General features: G+C 35.7%; 1 protein-coding gene across 4 annotated transcripts in view; it reads right to left on the bottom strand.

The window, feature by feature from the left end:
- ATP9B (ATPase phospholipid transporting 9B (putative)) overlaps window positions 1–24,370 on the bottom strand; it is a 157,079-nt gene that overhangs the window by 11,822 nt on the left and 120,887 nt on the right. For all 4 annotated transcript variants that reach the window (XM_018081662.3, XM_018081664.3, XM_018081663.3 and 1 more), the window contains exons 14-22: window positions 21,397–21,509; window positions 17,654–17,902; window positions 9,442–9,603; window positions 7,958–8,050; window positions 6,716–6,799; window positions 5,991–6,161; window positions 3,438–3,536; window positions 813–902; window positions 204–348 (exon numbers count right to left, since the gene is read on the bottom strand). In XM_018081662.3, the coding sequence (XP_017937151.3) occupies window positions 204–348; window positions 813–902; window positions 3,438–3,536; window positions 5,991–6,161; window positions 6,716–6,799; window positions 7,958–8,050; window positions 9,442–9,603; window positions 17,654–17,902; window positions 21,397–21,509 (1,206 nt within the window). The remainder of the gene's footprint in view (window positions 1–203; window positions 349–812; window positions 903–3,437; window positions 3,537–5,990; window positions 6,162–6,715; window positions 6,800–7,957; window positions 8,051–9,441; window positions 9,604–17,653; window positions 17,903–21,396; window positions 21,510–24,370) is intronic.

Genomic DNA, 24,370 nt, shown 5'->3' on the forward strand with positions numbered 1-24,370 from the left:
ATTACTTCAGCAATCAAGACCTTTTCCTGCAGAATAGAGAAGATAACCACACCTTTCTCATGGACTGGTTTTTTGTGCCACAACTACATAATACCTGGCTGTTGGTAAAGAAGTCTTGTTTTATATCAACTATTTCTCAATGGTGCCATCTACTGCTTAAATTTATTACAGATTTTAGCTACGAGGATTGTGCCGATAGTTACCTATTGCACACGTGCGTTTTCCAGTGTGGTGCTGCAACAGTTTCACAATATGAGCTTTTTGGGTGGGAGAACAACGGCAGCACACCACAGCAGGACACTGGCAAGACAGCTCTACAAACTCGTGCTCATAATACTTCAGACAAACCTAAGAAAAAAAGACACTTACATTTATTTACAGTTAAATATTACTATATGTAGTCCAACACAAAAACATAGTATAAAGGGTTTTTTTAATGAAGTTTTCCCTGCACAACATTCAGCTGGGGAAAAAAAAAAAGGCAGATTCTTCTGACAGTGGCTTTATTAGTTTTAAAATCAAAGAGAATGTCAGTTTGAGAGCCAACACACTCTGAGGTGAAGAGAACAGATAGTAAGGCACACTGCATACAAATTCCATTCTGTTACTGTACAGGAGACCAGAAAGCCAGTAACACTTGCCCATCTAGAACATATATCCTCTAAACAGCAATCAGCGATAAACAAAAGTATCTCTAAAGACAATTTAAAAGTATGTACAAATACTGGGAAAAAAGCATGAAGACACCAATACCTTACTTTCTGAACATAAGCATACAAATTAACATAATTTGACAGAAACCAAGTTCTTACCTCAAGTGAGTCCCCAGATATCACCAAGGCACAGTCATGCTTCCTCCTAAAGGCATTTAGTTCTAAGTGAGCCTCTCCTCGAGTGGCAACCTTCAATAAAAAACACTCACTTTAAAAGACTTTGTTATATTCTTTAAAAAACCCTTACTAAACAAATCAGGCTTTGAGAACTCATAGCCTTGGTTCAAGTGTTTTATCCCAGTGCAAGTCCAACATCCATGGGATGCTACTACAAGCCTCAGATCTTATGGAGTGAAAAAGCAATCCTCAAACATGGAAAAATCTATGTAGTCAGGTTAACTGTTTCCCCACAAGAAGTTCACAAGGGCTAAAAATATTAATAAATTAACGACATTAAAATATCTTAATTTTGAGTTGGTCTGAGTCTTTCAATGCTGGCAGGGCTAGAGAAAAATGGACAAAAATTCCAAGCAAATCCCAATTTTTAACCAGTAAAATATGTTCTTAGAATAACACAACATGTTATGTCTATTAATTGTTCCTTCAGTTTGGGTAAGGAGGGATAGATTTCAATAAAGATGTTCATTAGTACTAATCCCTTTGCATGACTATGCAGGCAAGATCAAGTGGTATGATACAAAATAATCAGATCACAGATTTTTTTGTTTACATAATTATTGTTTCAGAAAGGCCCAGCTGTGAAATACAAAAATGGTCACAGGTTACCAAATGGGTTTTGGAAGGTTTTGAGCTAGAACACAGAACATGAAAAATTTAAATTATAACTGGATTTTGACAAGGCTGGCAGATTTGGGGTGTTCTGTTTTGTTTGTTTGCTTGCTTTCTTATTCGTTTTTTTTCTGTTTGGTTTTCTTTTTTTTTTTTCTTCTCCAGTAAATATCAATGTATTTTGGAGCTACCATGCAAGACAATGTTTCAAGCAGAGAACAAAACACAAGCTCTGTTTGTACTTCCAATTTTGTCTCTGTTAGCGCTTTGATTAAATAACTTTTTAGATATATGAATCTTAATTACACTGAATGTGAAGTTTTGTCTTTGGTCCACCACTACCCAGAGTCAGATGCACTCCAAAGACCCTTCTCTCTTCGTATGGGCTCTACTACCCATAAAATCTGAGTTACATTAAAAAGCCCCTGCAAACAGAAAAACCTATACACATACCCCAATTCCGAATTTTTTCCTTCTTTGCCACAATTAAACATGTAAAGAGAAAGCTATTTGTCTGCCAGCTGTTAGGATTGTGTTGGCCCAGTATAATCTTTCTGCATTGCAGAGATTAAGAGATGTCAGCACTTGCACACACTGCTGAGCAGTAATTACCCTCTCTGTTCTACATTTCACCTAACAGAATGCTTTTTTTCATTTGTAAATACCTCTAGAACAATATATCAGGTAATTTCATTACAAAATGAAGAAGCTGTGATTTCTAAGAATAGAAAGGAAGAATGTTAAAACAAAATGCAACTTTTTGGGAAGCCAGTGGTAAATATTTTTTTAATTTCTAATTTATAACTAAAATAGAAGTGTTAAAAATGCTTGGTATTTTCTTACATTAATCTAGTAGTTATTTCTTTGCAACAAATACAGCCACAGAAATAATCCTGTATAAATTAATTTTGTAACTAATTTAAAACTTTGCATACTCTCACACAGTTTTATGCTGATCTCTTATTACCAGTCGAGGTAATGAAAATAAAAATATGACTCAACTAAATAGATTTTGTTCAGGAAGACTTAATTTGTGGTGTTACAACATGGAAAGGTCAACAAAAATTGATGTAAACTTTTATCAGAAGCATTAATAATTTAATTGCAAATAGTAGTCTGCAGGGCCTAATTTGCCATTCTGATGCTTCAGAAGAAACTACATTTACATGTAAATTATATTCATAGAATTATTTCTGTAGGTGCAAGTGGTTCATTTAGAACAAACACAGACATATTATGTCTGATCACACAGCATCAATCAGCACCTGAAAAATCTATTTTTGTTTGGCTTCAGTAGAGTTGATGCTACGCAAATAAAATGTACAGAAAAAGATTTAGTTTACTTTTCTAACAATTACTTAAACAGTCTGTTAATAAAATGCACATATATATAATGATATTAAGAAAATCAAATTTTCTCATACCAATTTGAACTAAGTCTTTACAGAAGATGTTGGCATGACAGTTTAATTCAGGATTAATTCTGCTTGAGTCTAAAGAGTTCTAATAATGAAAATTCTAGAACAAGCAAGGATGTAATTTGGATAGCCTAAATGCCTGGACACTCTTTCTTAGTGGCTCAGCATCTCATAGAGACCTCACATCATCATTATTTAGAGGTATCTTACTATGTCCATTGTATAAGTGAAGACTGTAAAACACACGTTGAACACAAATATAGATGGCTACAAACGTATCAACATGGCTGCAGGATATCAACAAATCTAGAAACAAGCACCCTTAAACAGAAGCAATGCTTAGTAATTCTGCAGCCTTGAATAACAAACTAAGTACTACCCTCTTGACTGTTATTATGACATTCAGTGCAATAACCCAACAACTTTCAACAACCAGACAACCACTGATCAAATAAAGCAATATTGTTATTACCTGTCCTTTGACAAACCAACAAAAAAGTTGGAACTATATACTTACAGGTCTGAAAATGTGAATATCTTGAGTTCTAGACACTAAGTGAGAACTTTTCGCAATGCAAGTTGCTGTCTCCAGTTTATCTCCTGTTAACATCCATATCTGCAAAATAACGTAAAAGTTTACTTCTTTGGATGTGTCTGTTTTCCAAATCTAAATGACATCTCTCTCCAACCTTTTCCTGACACCTTTTTGGATTAGATGATCTGAGAAAATATACTGATACAGGCATTTTTAAGTGACATTAACACATGGTTTTTACCACAATAACATGGAAAATGGAAAGGAACTGTCTTTACTTCAAGCAGCTCTATTACCCTTCCCTTCTCACAAAGGCCAATGTTTCCAGGTATAAGACAAGGTGAAACTCTGGGGAAACCCTCCGGCATAGCTGAACAGTTGGGAAAGCATAAAAATCTTTCCTTATGGCCTTGATACTACCTTGATTAGAAAAGTGAGGATGCAGATGACTTTTGTCAGCAAAATGATGTGACACAACAGTCTGTGACCGTGGTGGTCATGTATCAGAAAGCGGCAGCCAAACAATGAAACAAACAGCATATCTGAAAGAAGAGCTACAGTCCCAACACTCCAAAGAAATCCTTCCCACTGACCATGAAGAACTGGGAGGAAGGCAGTAAAGTTTAAGGAAAAAAGGTTGAGGGTTCATAGGTTCTTAAAGTGTGACAGCTCCCTCAGGCCCTTAACACCAAGGATGCTGAAGGACATCTGATGTGTTTCCAGCCTACTATAAGGCTGATTATAATTCCTGTTCTGTGCCTATTCCAAGTAGGATATACCTAATAGTCAGAAGTGACCACACATAGAGGTAATATCAAAAGCAAATGTGAAAATACTATAAGTGAAGTACTAATATCAAAGTACTTAGTAAATACTGTGTATATAAGTATATTGTACTAAAAAGAATTTTGATGCAATCATAAGGCTTTAATCCATACATACATTTTTCTAATTGTGCACATCACTGCATTACGAGTTAATGAAAGCCTTTGGGTAACAGGGATTAATTAAAAACAGAATAACAAAACAGCATACATGGGAAGGGTCTCTGAAGATTATCTAGTCCAACTCCTCTGCTCAAGTCAGGATCAACTACAGAAGGCTGCTCAGCACTATGTCAAGACCATTTTGACCATCTCTAAGGATGACAACTCCACAAGGTCTCCAGGAGAATTGCTCCAGTGTTTGAACACACTCCCAGGAAACAATTTTCTTCCTATATTCAAGTGGGACTTTATTTCAGTTTGCATCTATTGCTTCCTGTGCTTTCACTGTGCACCACTGGAAAAAGCCTGGCTCTGTCCTCTTTGCACTCTACCTTAAGATATTTATAGACATGAATTAGATCCTCCTGAGCCTGCTGAACTTCACTCTCTCATAACCACTGTGGATGGGCCAAGGCTGTCCTCTCAACCAACTTCCATGTCCCTGATTAATTCCTCTTTTTTTGTTAGAAAGAGGACAAGTAGAACATCTCCTCTTGCTGAGTCCTCAATCCCCTATGTCAGGAAATTATTGTTACTGCACTCCAAAATTCTCCTGGTTTGCTTGTGCCCTCCTGTGCTGCCCTTCCAGCAGATATTGGAGGGGCTGAAGTCCAGCACAAGGACCAGAATATGAAAACGAGAGGCTTCTTCCACTTGTCTGAAGGCAGCCTTCTAGCACTTCAGGCAGTAGTGCACACTCACCATAATGTTGTCCACATTGGTCTGCCCACTAATTCTAACATAAATTCTCAACTGGCTCATCATTTGTCCCAAGGCAGAGCTCCATGCATTGCTGCTCCTCAATCTCATGAAGGGAGATTTCCCATGCTTATTGCAAAGCAAAGTACCTTACTCTCCTTTTCAAGCTGAAGTACCCCATTTTCTCTGACTCAGTTTAACCAAATCAACTCACCTTTTTGGAGCAGAGTTTGACACTTCAAGCAAAATGTATGTAATCTTGCCCGCTCCCCTAAGATATTGTTTGCATCTTTATTTCAAACCCTCTCTCAAATAAATGTATTACTCCTAATACTCACCTAATAGGTGACTTGCAAAGCCAGCCTATGAACAAAGCACAGCACAAACTCTTGCACAAGGCTTTTAACACCATCCCTTCAACATGATTTGAACAAATTCCAAGGGCAGTTCTGAATTCTAGTTCAAACAATTCACCTTTTGATCTTTGCCGAAACTTCTCGAGTGCCAAACCTGAAAACATTGCTGTCACACAAATCTTGTGCCAAACTCATGTAGTGTCAGCTAGGACGTTTTACTGTAGACAGACAGGGGATAAATGACTGAGACACACATACATCTATCTCTTGGTAGTTTTCCTGCGGAACTAAGTTTAAGATTAATGAAACCTATGGTGGACAAGGGAACTTTGCACACAGTATCTTGTTTGTTTGTCCTAGTTCATGCCTAGAATGTGCTTAGGACTTGACATATTTCTTACTTTGAAAGAATTTGAATATAGACAAATATAATTTATGTCTTAATAAAAAAGTTGATAAATGAACCTGTTATGTCAGTGGTATGCATTTAGTACCTTTATTCCAGCATTCCTTAGCATCTCTAGAGTTGGTCTAACATCTGCTTGCAGCTGATCTTCTACTCCAGTGAGACACAGCAATTCCATTTCTCGCTCCAAACTCTCTACAACAGCAGCAACCTTCAGGTTTCTGTCATGTATGCTTAACTTTGCTTGGTTATATCGACTCTGTTTGCACAAACACAAAACCACTTAAGAGTTTGCTATGACTCATAAAGTACACATTCAGTCTACCACTCATAGACAGCATGGGTTCATTAGGCTAAACGGTTGACTTTAAATATCTTTAATGAAGAACAAAACTAAAAGAACTATTTTACACCACATCCAACGTTATACATGGTTTTTCTGACAAATCACCTCAAGAGAATGCCTTCTGAAGAATTATTAAGGATTAGGCATCACAGCATCTAAAAAGGAAAGGCCTTATCTTCGAGAACAAGTAGATTTTTTAAGTCATGCTGTAGCTACAGAAGTAACATTACACTGCCTTCTGGGGAAACACCACACAGTCTCATAATAAAGCAAAACAATATCCTACGTATGACTGAAGAACCATCACTAATGATGACAAAGTCTTTAACAGATTTTGGGCCATACCTCAATTATCTGTATTTTAAATATGAATAATCTTTTTTGCAACCCTAAAAAAATAAAAAAGAGGAATGTTCCTCTCAAAGTACTTAAATATGGTACAACAAAAGATCACTGTCCTTTCATACCTCAAAATCTTGATACTGTTCTTCAGTAAGTGATTTTTTGGCAACGACCAGTGTACGCAGTCCTTCTCGTGCCATATTACCACACTAAAGGGACAAAACCACAGAGGTGTTATGTAAATATTCAGTCACATGTATGTGTTTTATTCTATATGCTAACAGGGTATATCTGTACTATAACTTTATGGGTTTTGTTAGACTACTAAAATACTTTGGAGAAGCCACAAACAGAATAAAGAGCAATTATACTTCAGGTACTCCAAATGGAGTGGTATGCTATTGGTAAGCCAATTAGATTTCCTCTCCTAGCTTAAAGAAAATGTCTTTTAGGTTGAAGCTTTAAAGTAAATTAAAACTACTTTTAAGGCACATAACAGAGCTACATTTCTTTTTCCACTGAACGTACCTCTTATCAGAAAAACATCTACACATTAAAACCAGCCATGTCTTAATGAAAAACAAGGCTCTTCAGTGCAAACATTTATTGATTTGACCTCATAAAGCTAAATAAATTAAACAAGTATTTTACAATTAATTGTGCATCATTATCGCCAGAAGTAATTTTTATGACATTTTGCTAGGTCTTGAGGGAGTTTAATTTATTCATGTCCCCGAATAAATCAAACTGCCCTGCAGCAGATATTGATTCATATTGCCAATACCATCATGAACATACATGGTGTAATCATTGTATTAACATACTGTCTGTACGTAGGGTCAAAAATAAGATGACTGCTGGTACCTACTAGAGTCACACAGCGAAAAATATTAATTAGCTTTGAAATTCAGTCACTATTTTATTTCAAATTTGATAAATGTGGAAAAAAAAAATTTCAGTTTGAATGTAACCCTTATTAAACTCTAATTCATAATCATACCTCACTGCAGATTTTGATCAAACAAGGGCATTTCAGGATAAATAGATTTATAGCAGAATACTTCTCAGAAGTAATTAGGTTTTATGGGAAAGGTCAGTCAATGAAAAACAACTTTCCTTGTTTTAAGTAGGAACATGTTCTGCTATGACTACCAGCTCTGCTTTTCCTGTGGGTTATTCAAGAACTGGAAATAATTCTAATCCCTTAAAACCCATTCGGGATATGTGTAACTGAACTTCAAAATCCATTACTTCATTGACTCAGATTTTCCTTTAAACATATTCCAATAACATGTGAGTTTTCTATTTTAGATTTTTAGTTTTTACATACCATTAATGTTTTTAAATTTTGATTTTTTTTTTCTTACCTCTTCTTCCAGCCAATCATTGTACTGTACAATAGTGGACATGGCAACGTCTGCACCCTTCATGTAAAATGTAATTTCTCCCGAAGATTCATCCTAAAATTTTATAAAAGAAATGGAGGGTGGGAGGGGTGGGGGAAGGGAAGAATATCTGTTTATACAGTCAAAACAATTACATATCAAGAATTTAATTGTCTTCTGAAGTACTCAATAGATTACCATTTATAAAAGATGAAGTACCTTGCCAAGAGGTGGGTAAGTTTTATTACTTGATGTTACTATTTCCAATGACATCACTGATTCCATCAAGATGCATATCTCCTACTTTCCATGTAAGAGGATCAGTTCTAACTGAAGTCAACATGCATAACGGATTCTCTGTGTCCCTAAACTAAATTTTAAAATATCACTGTTATGTCCCCTCTAGCTATTATTTTGTTTCTTTGCTGGCAAATACCATCTAACCCAAACCAGAAAGCTCTGTATCTTTGAGATACCTAGGTAATTAAAAATTTACAAATATCCTAGTGTAAATGCTTGTTACAGATGTTTTAATGATGCAACATTCATTGCAGATTCAGTGAATCCACATACAGGTAAATATAATCCAAATTAGGAGCTTCTGAGTCTGATCTGCAAGCTTCTTAGAACATCTCTGAACATGTTACTGTTAAGTAGGCTCCTAATGCCCACCTCATGTAATGTAATACAGACTTGCCAAGGTCTCTCCAGACCTGACCATGCACACATTATGCCTGAAGTATCTTTGCCTAAGGCTGATGGCATGCCTGGCTTGGCATCATAGGAAGATAAAAAAAATTAGATGAGTGTGACACCTGTTTAACTGCGACTTGGTACTGACCTAACCATCTAACAATGTTGTCTGAAGCTGTGTTTGACTGAAGGTATGCAGTAGTGTGGATGGCATAACATTCTCCGAGGTTTAAAATTCCTTTTTGAGAACAGTGTTGTGGCTTCCTTTCATCTGAGGTTTTAATGACTGTTACTGTGCTACCAACTAAGAAGCTCGTAAGGCAACTAAGCCCAAATCTTATAAATCTTAGGCCTGTGGTGCGTATTCATGCCAGTTCAGACACCAGTACTGGGTCTTGAAAAGCAGCAGCACTAGTAGTACAGAAGATGGTAACTCCTGTTGTAAGATAGTCCAGTTGTTAATTCATCCATTGAAGAAGCAATGTATTTTGTGTGAAAGGAACAAATGAAAATTAAAACGAAAGGCTTAAAGGCAACTTCCAGCCTCAGAGGCCAAGTATGAAGTAATGAAATTAACATTCTCCCATGTAAGAGACTCTTTTACAATTGCTTGCCTAGTATTTCATGTGTACCTCGTGTCAAATGTAAACTTCCCATATGAAAATCCTATGAATGCATTCCCTGAAGGATGGAGTTGCTATTAAATTCTATAAGAATAAACATCCAGTAACATTATTTTTTGAAAACATCAAACCCCAAACCCCCAAAATCACCCTAACTATGATGCCCATGCGCTTGCTCTCAGAAGTGAAGGGGAAGATCTGCAGGATATAGTATGTCAGGATGTGTCCACCAGGGGTCTTCAGCTGCATTGAGGTCAGATCCCTGTTAACCAGAGTAAGACCCACACTCTCTGTCCACTGCACCAGAGCTACCTAAAGAAAGAAAAAAAAAAAAAAGGGAAAAAGAGACATGTTTCAGTGTGAAAGGTCTATTATACTGTTATATAAATTAGTCTAAAGCCAAACAAGTGTTGCTAGGGTAAAAGTCTAAACTCTTCCAAGAATCTAGGGAAAAAAAGTGAATAGCAGTAGACTGAGTACAAAATCTTAATACATCAAATGAGTTATTTTCCTTGAGAAAGCTTACAGAATTTCTTACAAAGAATATAAAAGCTTATTTGAACTTATTACTGAAAATTAGGTATTTAGAATATATTATTTAGAAAGAACAGTTCTAATAAAAACCCCACATACATTCAACAATACACCAATGACATCCAGTAGAAATTATGCAAAACCAGAATACAATTTCTGTGCAAACACCACCCCTATGTAAGTAAAACATTTTGGGAGTATTTCCATTATAAAATATTTTATTACATCTATAATTACATGCAAGTTGAGACAATGTAATATGTAAGAAACAAATAAGCAAAGGACCTTATTTTTAGCTTACTTTGCTCACTTGCATCATTTCATTACTTTGTTTCAACAACAGTATGAGTTCTTACCACACCAAATCAGATGGAAACCAGGCTTACAATACTGCATCCCACAAACACACATGTGAAAGTCCCTTCCATAAACCCAGAAACGTTGCATTATACAGTAATCACTATTAGCTACCACTACATGGCATCTTAAATGCATGCAGTAGAGATTTACCTTTTTTTTCCCTACAATTTTGCTGCTTTGAAGCGCATCACATACAGCTTCTGCATTTTTTTACATTATGCTTTAAATATCTATCACCACCACTGTGTGATTTATTCCTTCAAAAAGTTAATACTTTAGGCACTGATAGTTTATATACAAGTCATATTCCATATTTAAATGGGAAGCTTCTGATAAGAAAAATTCTTCTCAATCTAATTTTATTTTTCCAAATGCTAATCATTATTGGAGACCAGATTTTTAAATTACTAGAAAGGTAAGTATAATGAAATTCATGTAATTTTTCTGGAACCTGCCTCTGCTATTAATCTCAAGTAAGGCAAAAAAAAAAAATCGAGCAGTCTGATAAAAGATGTGCAAGTAGTAAAGTCAGTTCAACAGACGTGATGACTAATGCTCACTAAGAATTTCACACAAAGCAAGTAAATCACTGTAGCTTCTATGAAAATTTAAAATTGGGAAAAAAACCCTGTGTGAACCCCTAAGAAACCCTAGTAGTGCCATCTGTGTAGGCGTCACCAAATGAAACTACGGTGAGACGTGGTTACAGAAGAGAATAGAATACACTTTGAAAAACACCATTTTTAAAATCTCAAAAATCACAGGAGCCTTTTTACAGATTTTTCTTCTTCAATAAAAGTACCATATAAACTGTAAATGATCCAATACTTCCAAGGTTAATTTTCAATTTTCACAGTGAAAGGTTACTATTACATTCTGACCTGTAAATTGTATCTTTCTACTAATACCCTATCATCTTATTTGTGTCCCTTTGCAGTGAGGACTTAAGTGTTCAATATTTGGTGACTCACATCTGTTTATTATTTCATTTATTCTTGGCTTCACCTACTATTTGAATTAGTATTTTTCAGCACAGTCATTTTGGATTCTCATACCTGGCCTACACACAACCGCATATTTATTTTTTCTTTTAAATTTATCTGTGCAAATACCATAGCAAAAAGACTCATTAAGGCTCAAGAGTCAAATAGATGCCTAAAAGGACACTGAACAAACTTCAGAGCAAGACAACAAGTTTGACTCCCGTCATTCAGAATGAACCAGAGCAGCATCCAGAACAACACAGCCAGACCTTACCATTAAATATCTGAAGCTTTTAGAATGTAGAAATTAAAAAAAAAATATTCACAAATGGCATGAAAATCTACATTATAAATCTTAACAAATAAATATATACTGAAAGACTGACTACATAGAGTTCAGAAAAAGAATTCCTAGGCAAGTCTCTCTTCTTGAGGTTTCCTGTCTACGAGTATACTCTCTACTCTTCAACATGTTTCTGAAACCTTACATTAAAATGGCCTTGCAATTTCTAGAGTGCCTAAATCAGGAACTCCTGGAATGCCAGGAAAATGCAGCAGCTGTGGCTTCTACAGAGTTTGGCATATTGGATGAAGTCAAATAAAGCAATTAACGGTTGGACAAGCACAAAAGTCTTCACTGGTGATGCTAACATTTTGTTTTAAAAGAAAATCCATTCTAATGATAATATTTATTTGCTGATAACCATTAATTTGCAAACAAACACACAGATGAAACGTGTCAAGTTTCCTGAATCCAGGTTGGAGGCTGATTTTAATATTTTATGGATCTTGTCTGGTTTATCACAAAGCTTCTCTCCTACAGAAAATGGCTGCCTGAGAGACTTATGTACACTGGTAGAAAAAGGGTCCTCCCATATTGAGACACAGGTGTGCACCTGAAGCCTCTCTGTAGTGTTCCCAGGGCTGGTAATGTAAGTGGGGTCAAGGTGAATGTCTGTGGTTGTTAACTTGCTAGTTGATTTCCTTCTCAGTAGCAATTCAAAGGGTAAAGACAGATATCAACCTCCCACATGACAAAGTCAAAGAAGTAACCTCCAAATTCGGAATGAAGGGAGCAAACACTTGCATTGTGAAACAGAAATGCAACAGATCTGAACTGAGTTACTGAGAAACATGTCATTTAGTGTTTCTTACCCCAAATCTTTCAGATGCTTCTATTTACCACATGCCCACTCAAACTCTGGTTGCCTCTGTCAGCAGTGTCTCCCCACTAGAGGCCACCTTGACCCTCTGAGCTTCTATAGTTCACAGTGCACAGTATCAAGCACTTCAACTACCAGGGCACAGATTTCCATTCAAAGTCAAATTCAGAGATTTCATAAGGAAACTCCCAAATCAAGCAGTAACTGTGCAACCCAAAACATCACCCAGAGCAGTACCAGTTCAGGAGGTGGAAGTAGCTTCTTTAAGCAGGAGGGTGTTTCTAGCTCAGCTTCTTGAGGAACGAGTGCCTCTGAAGAGGGGCATGAAGAGCTGAAACTTCAAAAGAAGTTGTTACAGAACATGGCAGCATGTCCATGTTTTGGGGACAATCATCACAATTGTTTAGAAATATTTATTTATGGAGCCAAATCAAATCAAACAGCTTATGTACTGCGTTAGGGTTAACTTGTACAATAATACATACTTTTGACGGTGCAATTTCCATCATGGGATGTGTGCCTTTCACCATACTTGGATATTGTGGGGCTGTACATCTCATCACTAAGGCCACTGCCTCTAGCAGCCTGGCTATTATGCCCAGCTCCTGCTTTCCTCTCCTTATGGGCCAGACTGCCATTGCTGCTCCCTAGCAGAAATACTGAACTGCTCAATATCTACAAAGTATTGCTCAAAACAGCTTATGACCAACTAATTGTCACTTTCAACATACAATATTCTCTTTTGAGCTTGAGTTTAAGAAAATGATCCACTGCCTCATGGCTGGTGTTGGCAGCTCTTCTCCACCTCATATAGCAGTTCAGGAGTTCCACCACAGTTGTGCTCACAGCTTTACTGAAGCCATGCTATGAACCTGACCCCTTAAACTGAAAAAAAACTCCCATATAAATAAAATCTTCAAAGGTTTTGACATATATGAGGGAGTAATTTGTAGGGTAAGAAAGAAGGATTAGGGATGGAAATTTTGTAAGCTAGTGTTGCTGCTTAGAAAAATTCTCACATAACCAACATGTACTTCTTTCAGAGTATTTAAAAGCATCTTCACTTCAGCAAATAGGATCTGCTTTCAAAATCGGACAGTTGTATAAGGTATACAGAGATTATAAATGTGGCATTTTGAAGTTAAAGCTATTGCTTTGGAAACAGGAAAGAAGCAGTAAGATTTCCTTTTCCCATTGCCTGAGTGTTCCCAACAGTTTCTGTCTGGATTGTTCAGCAACAACTCATATATGTCTCCAATCAGCTGGTTTGTTTATATTTATAAACAATGATTTGATAACTAAAATTTCCAGCCCATCACTTTTCATCAAGAAACTTCATAATTAAAATAAAATTATTAACTTAAAAATACAGCTTGATCATGTGAAAAAACTGCCAATCAATATTCAAGACAAGCTATGGAGTAGTTATTCTTTGTGGGTCTCGAAGGTCATGCAAGTGATGGTTTTATGCTACTGAGTGATTTGCTTTTCACAATACATTGACAAAACAACACAATTAGTCTTGCTTCAATAAGCACACACAATAAAATGAATTAAACAATACAACATGTCTCATACATTACAGCTTCACTTTTGTAAACACAAAAGCTGCTTCACTAAGGGCATATAATTTCCCTGTCTGTTTTTAAATGATTGGCTTTGTATCATTGTAATTAATTTTAGCAACTCTGTTGTCTCTGGACAGAAACGTTGGAATTAAATAACTGACCACACTTTAAGGTAGTATTTAAATATTCAAGATCCTGGAATTAAAAATGCTTGAGAATATAACAGTGCAGGACAAAGCATAACCAATAAATGGCTGGTTTATGAGAGTAAGCAGTCATTAAAAATCATGACTGATCAACCTTTTCTGACCAAGGGGAGCAAAGGTCTTTAAAGGCTCCTGTTCATAGCATGCTCTGAATTGCTTGGGTCTCTGACCTTTGAACTCTACTATAAGCTAAGCCTACTTAGCTTATATCCTTTTATGATTGTTCATTACATTAAGGTAGCTGGCTTTCTATAGATGAGGTGACCCCACACCTATGATGGCCAAGTAGGAGCTTTCTTCTTTTTTTTTTTTTTTCAGTGAGTTCTCAGTGAATGTTTATTGTTTGCTATGCTTCAGCTGTAGAGGGAGGACAAGTGACAGACAAATGAAACTTTCCACTCTTTCAGAGAAAATGAAATATTGATCACTTATCATAAGAAACAAAGAGCCTGGCATAAGTAGGGTTTGCATTATGAATACAAAATCAGTTACTTATCTCAGGTTACTCTAACAATAGATAAATACATCTTTTATGATGAATGTACCTACTTCCAAATGTGCATACTTTGTTATGGTTATATTTTATCTGTATATAGATGCACACATATACACACAGATGTGAGGAATTTCAAACGAGTTCCTCAAGTCAATTCATTAAGCATATAGTATGTCAGCATGTTACTAAACTGCTTCGTATACCTTTCTACACGGGAGAATAGTTTATACTTACATACTGTTCTTAGCTCTTTATATCCTATGGTGTGATCATGCACTATTATATAATGCAACAGATAACTGCGCAAATAACATCTTGTTTCAAAAGACTGCAAACGAACCAGATCCATAAACAATATCTAAGAGAACAGAGTTGTAACATTGAGAAAGTACAATGCATAAAACTGGTTAAGTCTATTAAATGATAATGTTGCTTATTAACCAAATATGTTGTGATAGGTCAGTGCTGAGGTTAAACAGAAAACATCAATTGAACCATTTCCCTAAATAAAGCTCCAGGGTGCAATATTCAAAGCACTTTATTCAATAAAAAATGCTTTTAAAATGGTACTCTGGTGATTGGGAAACATTGGCATCATCCGTCAACCTAACTGCAGAAAAGTTCAATAAGCTAAATAATGAACCATTTACATTATTTTCCTTAGGCTCCAGTGATTTGCAAACATTGCATCAATAGAAGTCTTTAAAAAATTATGATAAAGACCTGCTAGTCTTTCAACTCTTAGGCTTTTTGCTGTCATGCTGCAATTTTTATGCTGTTTACATGTTTTTGTTGCTTCATCATTTTATAAGACTCCATTTAACATCCATTTCTCATTATATTAAAGCATATTTGTTCAATATGATAATTTTACTAGTTTTTCAAGCATTATCTGTGAGAAACAAAAAGGAAATTTAATGCTGTGTTTCAGAACGTAAGTTTTTCATTTCACTGTCATATAGTTTTAATGTATGAGTTGAAATGATAAAAAAATCACTATTAAAACAATATCTGTGCACTCTCTCCCTCGAAGCGCTAATAGTTTCTTTGTTGTCAATTTCTTTTTCCACTTCCCTTTCCACCCTGGGTCCCAGATCTGCTGTATAAGCACTTTATCAACTTTCCTTTCCCCTTACCAAGGTCAAATTCCCTACTGTCTTCCCAGGGCACCACTTGCATAATTCTTGAGTCTTACACCTGCTTCCTTTAGCAAATCTGGGAGGAGAATTGCTCTTCACGGTAGCATTTTCAGGTTTCAAACAATTGAACAAATATATAGAAGTCCACAGGGAGAGAAGAGCAAGTAGGAGAAAAAACTCAAAATAGTCTCTCTCAACCGCATGTCTCTTCATCTGACTTAGTAATACCTCTGGCTATTAAAGCAGAATGTTTGCCTAATTTAAAAGTTGCCATCGTATCTTCATAGGCAGATACTTGCTCATGCAGTCATTCATTACATTCAGAAGTACCTCACAGGCTCATTAAACTGATGTATTCAGCGAATATAAATCTACGTGCAGATGAAAATGTGTACATGTGTGCATAATACAAGTCAAACATTATACAACTACACTAACAAACTATATTTACAGTATACTTCTGGCATAAACAAATGCCCTTTCAGCATTCTCAGTTCATAATGCAGATCAGCCCACACTGTATAACACCACATATAGTATTATGGATTATTGATTTTAGCCAAAGAGAAGTATCTCAAGTCCCGCTCAGAGTTTATTTTTAAAAACACTGACTGCCATTTTTTAATCACCGAGAACCACCCATTTCTTCACATTCTACAATCCTTTGACACTATGAACTGTGTTTACAGCATTTGAAATGCATGTAATGCCTGCTAGTTCTGTACTACATGAAGCCAAATTTAATTTTATTTCTTGCATTCCTAAAAAATACTTGTTATAGACTCATTACACTTTTAGCAATTACAGCTGGTAGTTTGATCTGCTGAAGTTTTGTTTAGCATTACATATGGTGACATATTAGACATGAAAGCCAAATGTGTACCATGAATAATACACTATGCTGTGGCAAGATGAAGTTTGTGGAAGAAACACTGTCTTGTATTAGATAAACTTATGCAGCTAGAAAAATATATAGGCTTTTAGATACAAACTCCCTTCTTCACATAGTACAAAAACGTTCTTCTACTTATGACTAAGCTACTGTGGTTACAACACTAACAGCACATCCAAGCTTCAGACGATGCCAGAGATTCTTTAAAACAAAGATGCCCCTCAACCTGCTCACTTTCAGATGCAAACCAACCTTGAAATACTATTTCTCTGTATCAACCATCCACGTGTTTTTATAAAGTGAACTTACTTTGCAGTATCTTGAAACACAAGCTTTGCCTCTCTCTTCTAGTATCTTTTTAGATTGAATTTTAGGCAATCAATTTAGGGCACAAGACAGGATTATTCAGAAAAATAACTCAAATCCAATGAATGCAGTGGGATTTGTTTAAAATTTGCATTTCAATGGAAGTCAAACGCATGTTTTTATTGAAATGGGCTTTTAAATTTGTGCTACACTTGATGCAATTTTGACTGAACCCTGAAGATTATGAAGTTACCTAGGGTCTGAAGCTCAAAAGCTTTTCTACAGGCATGTTTGAGGTAGGGGTTTTTTTTCCTGTTAAGAATCTATACATTTCAGTAACTGGTAGCATCTCTAGCTAATGTATCCGGTTGTCCATCACTCAGAGCAGTTTCATATTCCCTTTAACAGTATGCTATGATTCATACATAGATTAATGTTTTGAGAATACACCTAATCACTTAAATTGCAATCCTCAACGCAGTATTGATCCCAAAGCACTGACTTCACAGATCTTTTAGTCAAATAACTGAAAACTCTTTTATGCAGCAAAGAAACACCAGATCTTTCCTACAGCACTAGAAAAAATAAAACCAGATTACTACTAATTTTAAAGAAACCCTTGCCTAAAACACTCTTCCTTCACAGTTCTTCTCTTTTTAACTTAGCCTACTTTGTTCTTTATGAGCTACTAATATTTTCACCCTTGCACACTAACCTCATCAGGGCTGGAAGCCTGGTAAGTTCGATTTTCATCGCTGAAGTCCTGATCCACCTCTGCGTATTCTGTTTCTGCAGACACACCAGCCCGTGACTCGTACACGGGGGTCACATTGTGGCAGAGTGCAATGGCCTTCACTGCTTCGTGTATCCGACTGCTGACGCTCTTTCGGACTTTGGGTGCAGATGACTGAGGTTTCCTAGATGGTGTTGAGCTCGTACTGTTTCCGCTGTTTTGAGAGTGGACCTTTAAGACCCAACACAATGAACAGTAAACCAAAGTTCAATAACGGAAGCAAAACATGAATACTAACACACACATATATATATATATATGACTGTTCCCTTTACAAAAGTTGGTAAATGATAACCTACTGTTAACTCAGTTTGCAGTTCATAAAAACCCTCACTTACTTTTCTTAAGAAATGATACATAACTGTGGGCTCTTCACCTTGCATTTCAGTAACAGAGCCTGAAGACAACTGAAAAATGTGCAACAAAAACAAGTATACAGTAAAAGGGCTGAAGAGGCTGACTGGATTCTGCAGAAACTGCACCTACCTTACTTCAGATTTTACATTTTTCAGTGATCTGTCACAATAGTCCTTTAATGTCCTTCACATTCTATGAATTGGGTTTTTCTTAAAAAAAAATAGTATTTAAACCAGCAACTAACTGGATAAGTTCAGAAGCACCAAGACAAAATTGCAAGGGTGGTGTTTTGTTTTTCTTCTTCACCTGTGCCATCAAACTGAAGAGAAAAACTTTTCTTTTAAATCTTCACCTAAATCTCTGTATTTTAAAAGATCGCCACAAAGATGAGAAGAAGAGATGAGAACAGAAGAACAAAAGCAGGATCGTTTTAAAGTATAAATATTAGGAGTAATTAAAATACAAATATTTCTGACTTAATTTGCAACTTACACAATTTCTGTATTATTTGTGAACTAATGCAGCTTTATGCTTTTGCTGCAGGCTGAAATGTGACTTATATGACTGCAATAATCTAATAAAATAATCATGCAAAATACAAGTTTGACACATCTTTGAAGATCACATTACTATTGCATAACCACTAAACTAGCACTATTTTATGTTATCCTTCAGAAATGCTTGAGCACACAACAGAACTGATCTTCCTCTGAAATGCTTATAATAGTTGAAAATAAGTTGGGAGGGGTGTTGGTTTCATTGTTTTTTTGCTGGTTGGGTCTTTTTTCTCTTTTAAAAGGCAGTAGATTAAATATATCAGCAGTACTACCAAAAGCTCTTCTGTACTACCAAAAGCTCCAGGGTAACTCAGAAAATGTTTTCAGAATCCATGCTTTTTTCCTCCTGACTGCTATCTGCTGAACCGTGAACATTCTGCCCATCAAATTACAGTGGTGTCTAATAAAGGGTTTAACTTTCTGCTCATCTGGCACTGCTTTTCAGCTACTGCTTTAAACCTCTGCATTTGCATTCTGCTAACGCTGATGCCATTACAGTCACAAATAAATTAAGCTGATTTACTCCTTCTGAATTATGTTATGTTTATTGATGCTTGTATAATTTAATTTCACACAAATTCCATTAAAGATTATGCCCTCTATCACAAAATGCTTCCAGTGGGGAAATATAATCAGGTTATAATAGATTTGTGTGTTACATTAAGATGACAATAGTCTAGTAGGTCCACTGTAATAATAAAACAGAACACAAACAAGGGATAAAATCAATGTCACACAAGAACCACTGCCTAGCTAACTGGCAGCTTCTATTATCATAAACCTCACCATACTCTTCAGATTGAAACAATTGTTTAGTAGTTGCTTAGTTTGTTACCAAGACTCCATCATTCTTCTGTTTTAAAGAGTTGCTACTAACACATGCATAATTAAAGCATTATTTAAACCTCAAGTAGTGTTTATAAAGCTGAAAAAAAAGGAAGGTTGAAGAAAGCTCTTTTCATCATCTACTAAAAGCAAACCTATATTTGGGAAAGCTTTTCCCCATAATTGAGAAAAAAGGACTTCCCTCACATTTCTTACTTATTTTAAGTATGTTACATTTACTAAAAACTTGTAACCATGGGTACCACTTGTTAAATTTTACAGTAAACTAGTAAAAGCTTTAAGTAGTAAGAATTCCAGGAATTGTGCAATTCTTTTGAAAGAGAATATTTAGCTGCAAAATATGAAAGCAGTATTAGTGAATATGCCTCCTCTAGAACACTGGTGCTTAGTTGTCAAACTCAATCAGACCTAGGTGAGCCAGCTCAAGACTGTCAACTATTATTATTTATTGTTACAGTTGTTATTGTAAATACTCAAAGGACACATTATAATGAAAGTATGTTTGGGTGATTTTTATAAACAGTCAGTAGCATTTACTTTCAGTAACCTATTCCGAACCAAATTTGGGCTGCTGATCATTAGGTCAAAGAGCTCTATATCTCATTTCCAAGGCATATTATTGTATCTCACTCACTATTCATGGCTATACCTACTAAGAATTAAGCTGAAAGAAGGAAAAGAATTCAAGAAGGGATTTGCTGAATTGTTCAGATAGGAAATAATTAAGAAATTTAAGTTGCAAACTAAAAACTTATAGCATGTATTGCGTTTCACTGCTTTCCCTCCTGCCTCTCTTCCCAAAAGCTACATAATATTGACTGGGTCCAGTGCAGAGTCAAATTCCTTTATTATTTTTATTTTAAGCAAATGAGAAGGGAGCCATAGCTCAAAACACAGCACGACTAAGTATTCAAATCAATTGTTGATCCTACAATCCTTTTATAAGAGAAAATGAGGACACAGAAAACGAAGTCAGTCCACAAACTTAACTGGGTCAGCCAGCCATGTCTGTGTATCCAAGTATAGAAAAAAACTTTTATATAAATTTCTAGCATCACACTGTAAACAACACAGAAATATTAGTTAACCTTTCATTTGTTTCCTTCTGTCAATTTTCTTCTTTTTTGTTTCGAAGAATAAAAATAAAAACTAAAGTACAAAGTCCATCTTAACCTCAGAGTAGAATCAGGTGTTTAGGAAGGTTTGCAGAAAGCACCCAAATTTCGCATACATGGGAAATGCTTGCAGAATTCCACCTTCCTCCTTTGTCCCACAGCTGACCCACAGACAGAAGAGGAGCCACAATTCTCTTGTACACTTTCCAGACCAAGCACTTACATATTACAGGAACACTTTGCTCTCGAGCAATATGGAGTTTTCCATTTTCTCACACTTTCCCCCCATCCTGTTCCAGTTTTATGCTGTTTGAAATGATTCTTTTCTAAAATAATTTTTAAATATGCCTGTATAAATTTTATTTTGACAACTACTGTTTTACTATTTGGTTATACCAATTAATGTGGCTTTTCGATGTCTATTCTTGATGAATATCTTCAAAGATATAATTACTGTTCATGTTGTTCTGCACACTTCCTTGTAATTTGTAGTCTCTCTAATAACTAGCTTACTCCTAGATGATTTGGGAGGAGAAGGACTGCACAGACAGGCTAACACAGATTTCTGCTAGTGGAGAACAGAAAAGTAAATTCCTTTAAGTGGGTATTATGAGGAACTTCAGAATCAGGAAAGAACTACGTACTGTCTCACATTTTTCCCTGCCACCATATTTGTTGATACACCTACACATGACAACTTTCATAGTATCCCAAATTGCTAGGTAACGCTTCAATGATGTTAAAAAAAACCCCTTCATATTAAAGGTAAATAATTTATGAAATGAGATACCTGTGAATAAGAGCTTATAATATGACTCTGTATTTCATCCATTGTGTCTGTTCCATAGGACACAGTACCTAGGTGGAGGCGCTTAAATATCATCTCATTCTGGGTAAGTGTTCCTGTAATAAAGGAGGAGTATATCACAAAGCAATGAAAAATACTGTGAGAAGGCCACCCCCCTATCCCCAAATCTTTCCTCTGGAAAGAATGAATGAATCATGAGTTAGCATCAATTGAATGAAAGGCATGTATGTGGAGAAAGATCAGTGTTAGTCATACTGGAAGAAATCACTGGTTCCACCTGCAAGCTTATTTTTCCAATAACTAAACTGGTAAACTTGAAAGCAGACAAAAACTTTTCTTTTTATACAACAGATAGAATTTGCAATATGTGGATGAAACTGACTCTCAAAAGCTAACGCAAGAGTTTGCACCATGTATCGGAACATCTAAACAAAAAGAAAACAAAACCATGAAACACCAAAATTCATACAGATATCCCCCACACTTCAGGTATGAAGGCAGACATTCAGGCACATTCACTGTTATCTAGAGGCAGTCCTTAAGACCTAACATTACTTTGACATCTAACAGATTCAGCCTCCAACCGGAATAAGGCAGAAGGAACAAAATCAGCGTTTTCCGTTCTCATTTCACATTTGTAAGAAACTACAGGGTGTCAAGTCAGACTGACACTTTGCATCCACCTCTGCCAACTAGTCACATCCTCTGGTTTGAAAAATCTCTAATTGAGGGGTGGGGACTTCTGCCTTCCATGATGGGACATATGAGGTAAAAAAAAGAGGTCACTACTGCCTAGCTTCCCATGGTCAGCTCACAAAAGATTACTTTAACAATGGCCCTTCCTAAAACTTTTTTTCCCATGACTATTCAGGCAAAGCCAAATTAATATAGTATAAAGCTATTCTTATATTTAACCACACAGTTTCAGGTCATTAAAATACGTAAATCTGATGATAAAAAAAATAAACATAACATAGTACCAGAACTGACATCCTTGAAGCTTCTATAATATTTTTTAAATGGAGGATATCATAATCTGTAAATAAATACTGCAGAATAAAATATTTCATACTAATTTTATTTATCTAGACAATTTTTATTTTGTATCTTTGTCCCAGTACACCAAAATACATGCTAAGCTACAGGAGGAAAGAAGACTAAAAACATGACATATGTTATTATTATTATTATTTGCAAAACAAAACCATCTGGCCAGTAGCATCTAGTTTATGCACTTATTAGGGCCAGAACTATCAGTGATCTTCAAAGACTCACTGGGGCTGTTAAAGTCTCATGTCTTTCCCAGTTACACTTGAGGTGTTTCCTACTCCTACTCCCTGGTAATATTTGTACAGTGACACTTCATCTTTGTATACCACCACATTGGACTATCAAACTATGTCTTCCTGTTTTACCAGTACTAGATGATCATTCCAAATTCCCTCTTTACCAGATCTCTAAAATTTGAAAATCAGAAATTTTTGGTTACTTTTATATACAGGAGAAAAAGATTATTTTGTTTTACAGTAATCATACAAAACCATGAGAAATTACTTGTTCTGCCTTTAGGAGCTGTACTTCTATTGAGACCTTTTGTTAAATTTGATTAATTTTTTTTACTTTGAGACTAGAAAAATTCAATCTCCAGTTTGCATATGAAAAACATAAAAGTTTCTACCAATAAACATGATATAACTAAAATCTCCATTCCTAAAAGAAAGCGAAACCAAAACCCACCCACTTTGCAAAAATATTCATTCCAAGCAAATCTGCATCACCTCCCTTACTTTCCAGGCATGTTAGCATCTTCTCACTGCCCTTAGCTTTGCCAAGTCTTTGAATAAAATAAACACTCCCTAGGAGTTGTGAAACTAAATGCTACTCAAAAGGTGAGACAGCAGGCAACTGTCAAATCCGCTTCCCACTATTTCTGTAATTGCTGCTTGGGAAAACTGAACAGGAAACAAAATTAGCCCTATGATTATTATATGGAAAGATTATTTCTTCTGACACCATTAAATCACTCCAACTCTATATCATGTTTGGTGATGGAAAGGTAGATAGGTGGAAAATTTCTGTGTTCCACCCACTCCTTCTCAGCAAGCAGAGAAGAAAAGCTTCTGCACAGAAAGGTATGACTTTTTCTATCTTGCAACAATCAGAGAAGGAGATTTAGGAAAAACAGGCAAGGAAAAAGAATCAACTTGTGAAGACATGGAAATAAACATTCCAGAAATCCTGATTCAATACTTGCATCCTATACATCACTTATACAATCCTTTTTATCAGCTATGGTAATAGGAAACATGTATGACATCGGAAAAGAGGCTGCAAAATCCACATCTACCTACTACACAAAACTGTAATCCAAACCACAAATAATTAAAAACAAATAAACAACAACTACTGTTTGCTCATGCTTCTCAAAACTAGGTAAGACTTTCAAGAACAGCTATAATAATCTGATGTGTTATTAGACAAACAGGGGCAGTTGTAGTTATGAAAGTACTTCCAAAAATTTCTGCAAAAAAACCCCTAACAAAATACAACTTTTTCAGCCATCCGCATGGAAATTAAGTTTCATCATGTGTGCAAATTAAGAATTTACTTCTAAATTCTTCTAATGAATGAAAGGTCAAAATAGGACAGAAACATTCCCAACAACTTGTTCAGATATTATATAGTGTCAATCAATCACGTTATAACTCCAGCAGCCGTTCTGTCTTAAAAATTTAAGTGTTTTAGTTGAAAACTAATATCCCTTGACAAAACAATACAATTTCTACTTTATGTCCCAAAATGCAAACCCTTCAAATATCTAAAGGCAGATTTTCTAATGTAGCCCACTTTTTGAACAAGAAAAACAACTGAAAACTAAGCTCTGTAGTCTGGTCAAGGTGGTAAGTACTACAGAACAATGAAAGAGCCTTCTTTTTTTAATAATATTTTTTTAATT

This window comes from Manacus vitellinus, unplaced genomic scaffold (assembly GCF_001715985.3).
Source record: "Manacus vitellinus isolate BGI_N305 unplaced genomic scaffold, ASM171598v3 scaffold_55_pilon, whole genome shotgun sequence".
Classification (NCBI taxonomy): domain Eukaryota; kingdom Metazoa; phylum Chordata; class Aves; order Passeriformes; family Pipridae; genus Manacus; species Manacus vitellinus.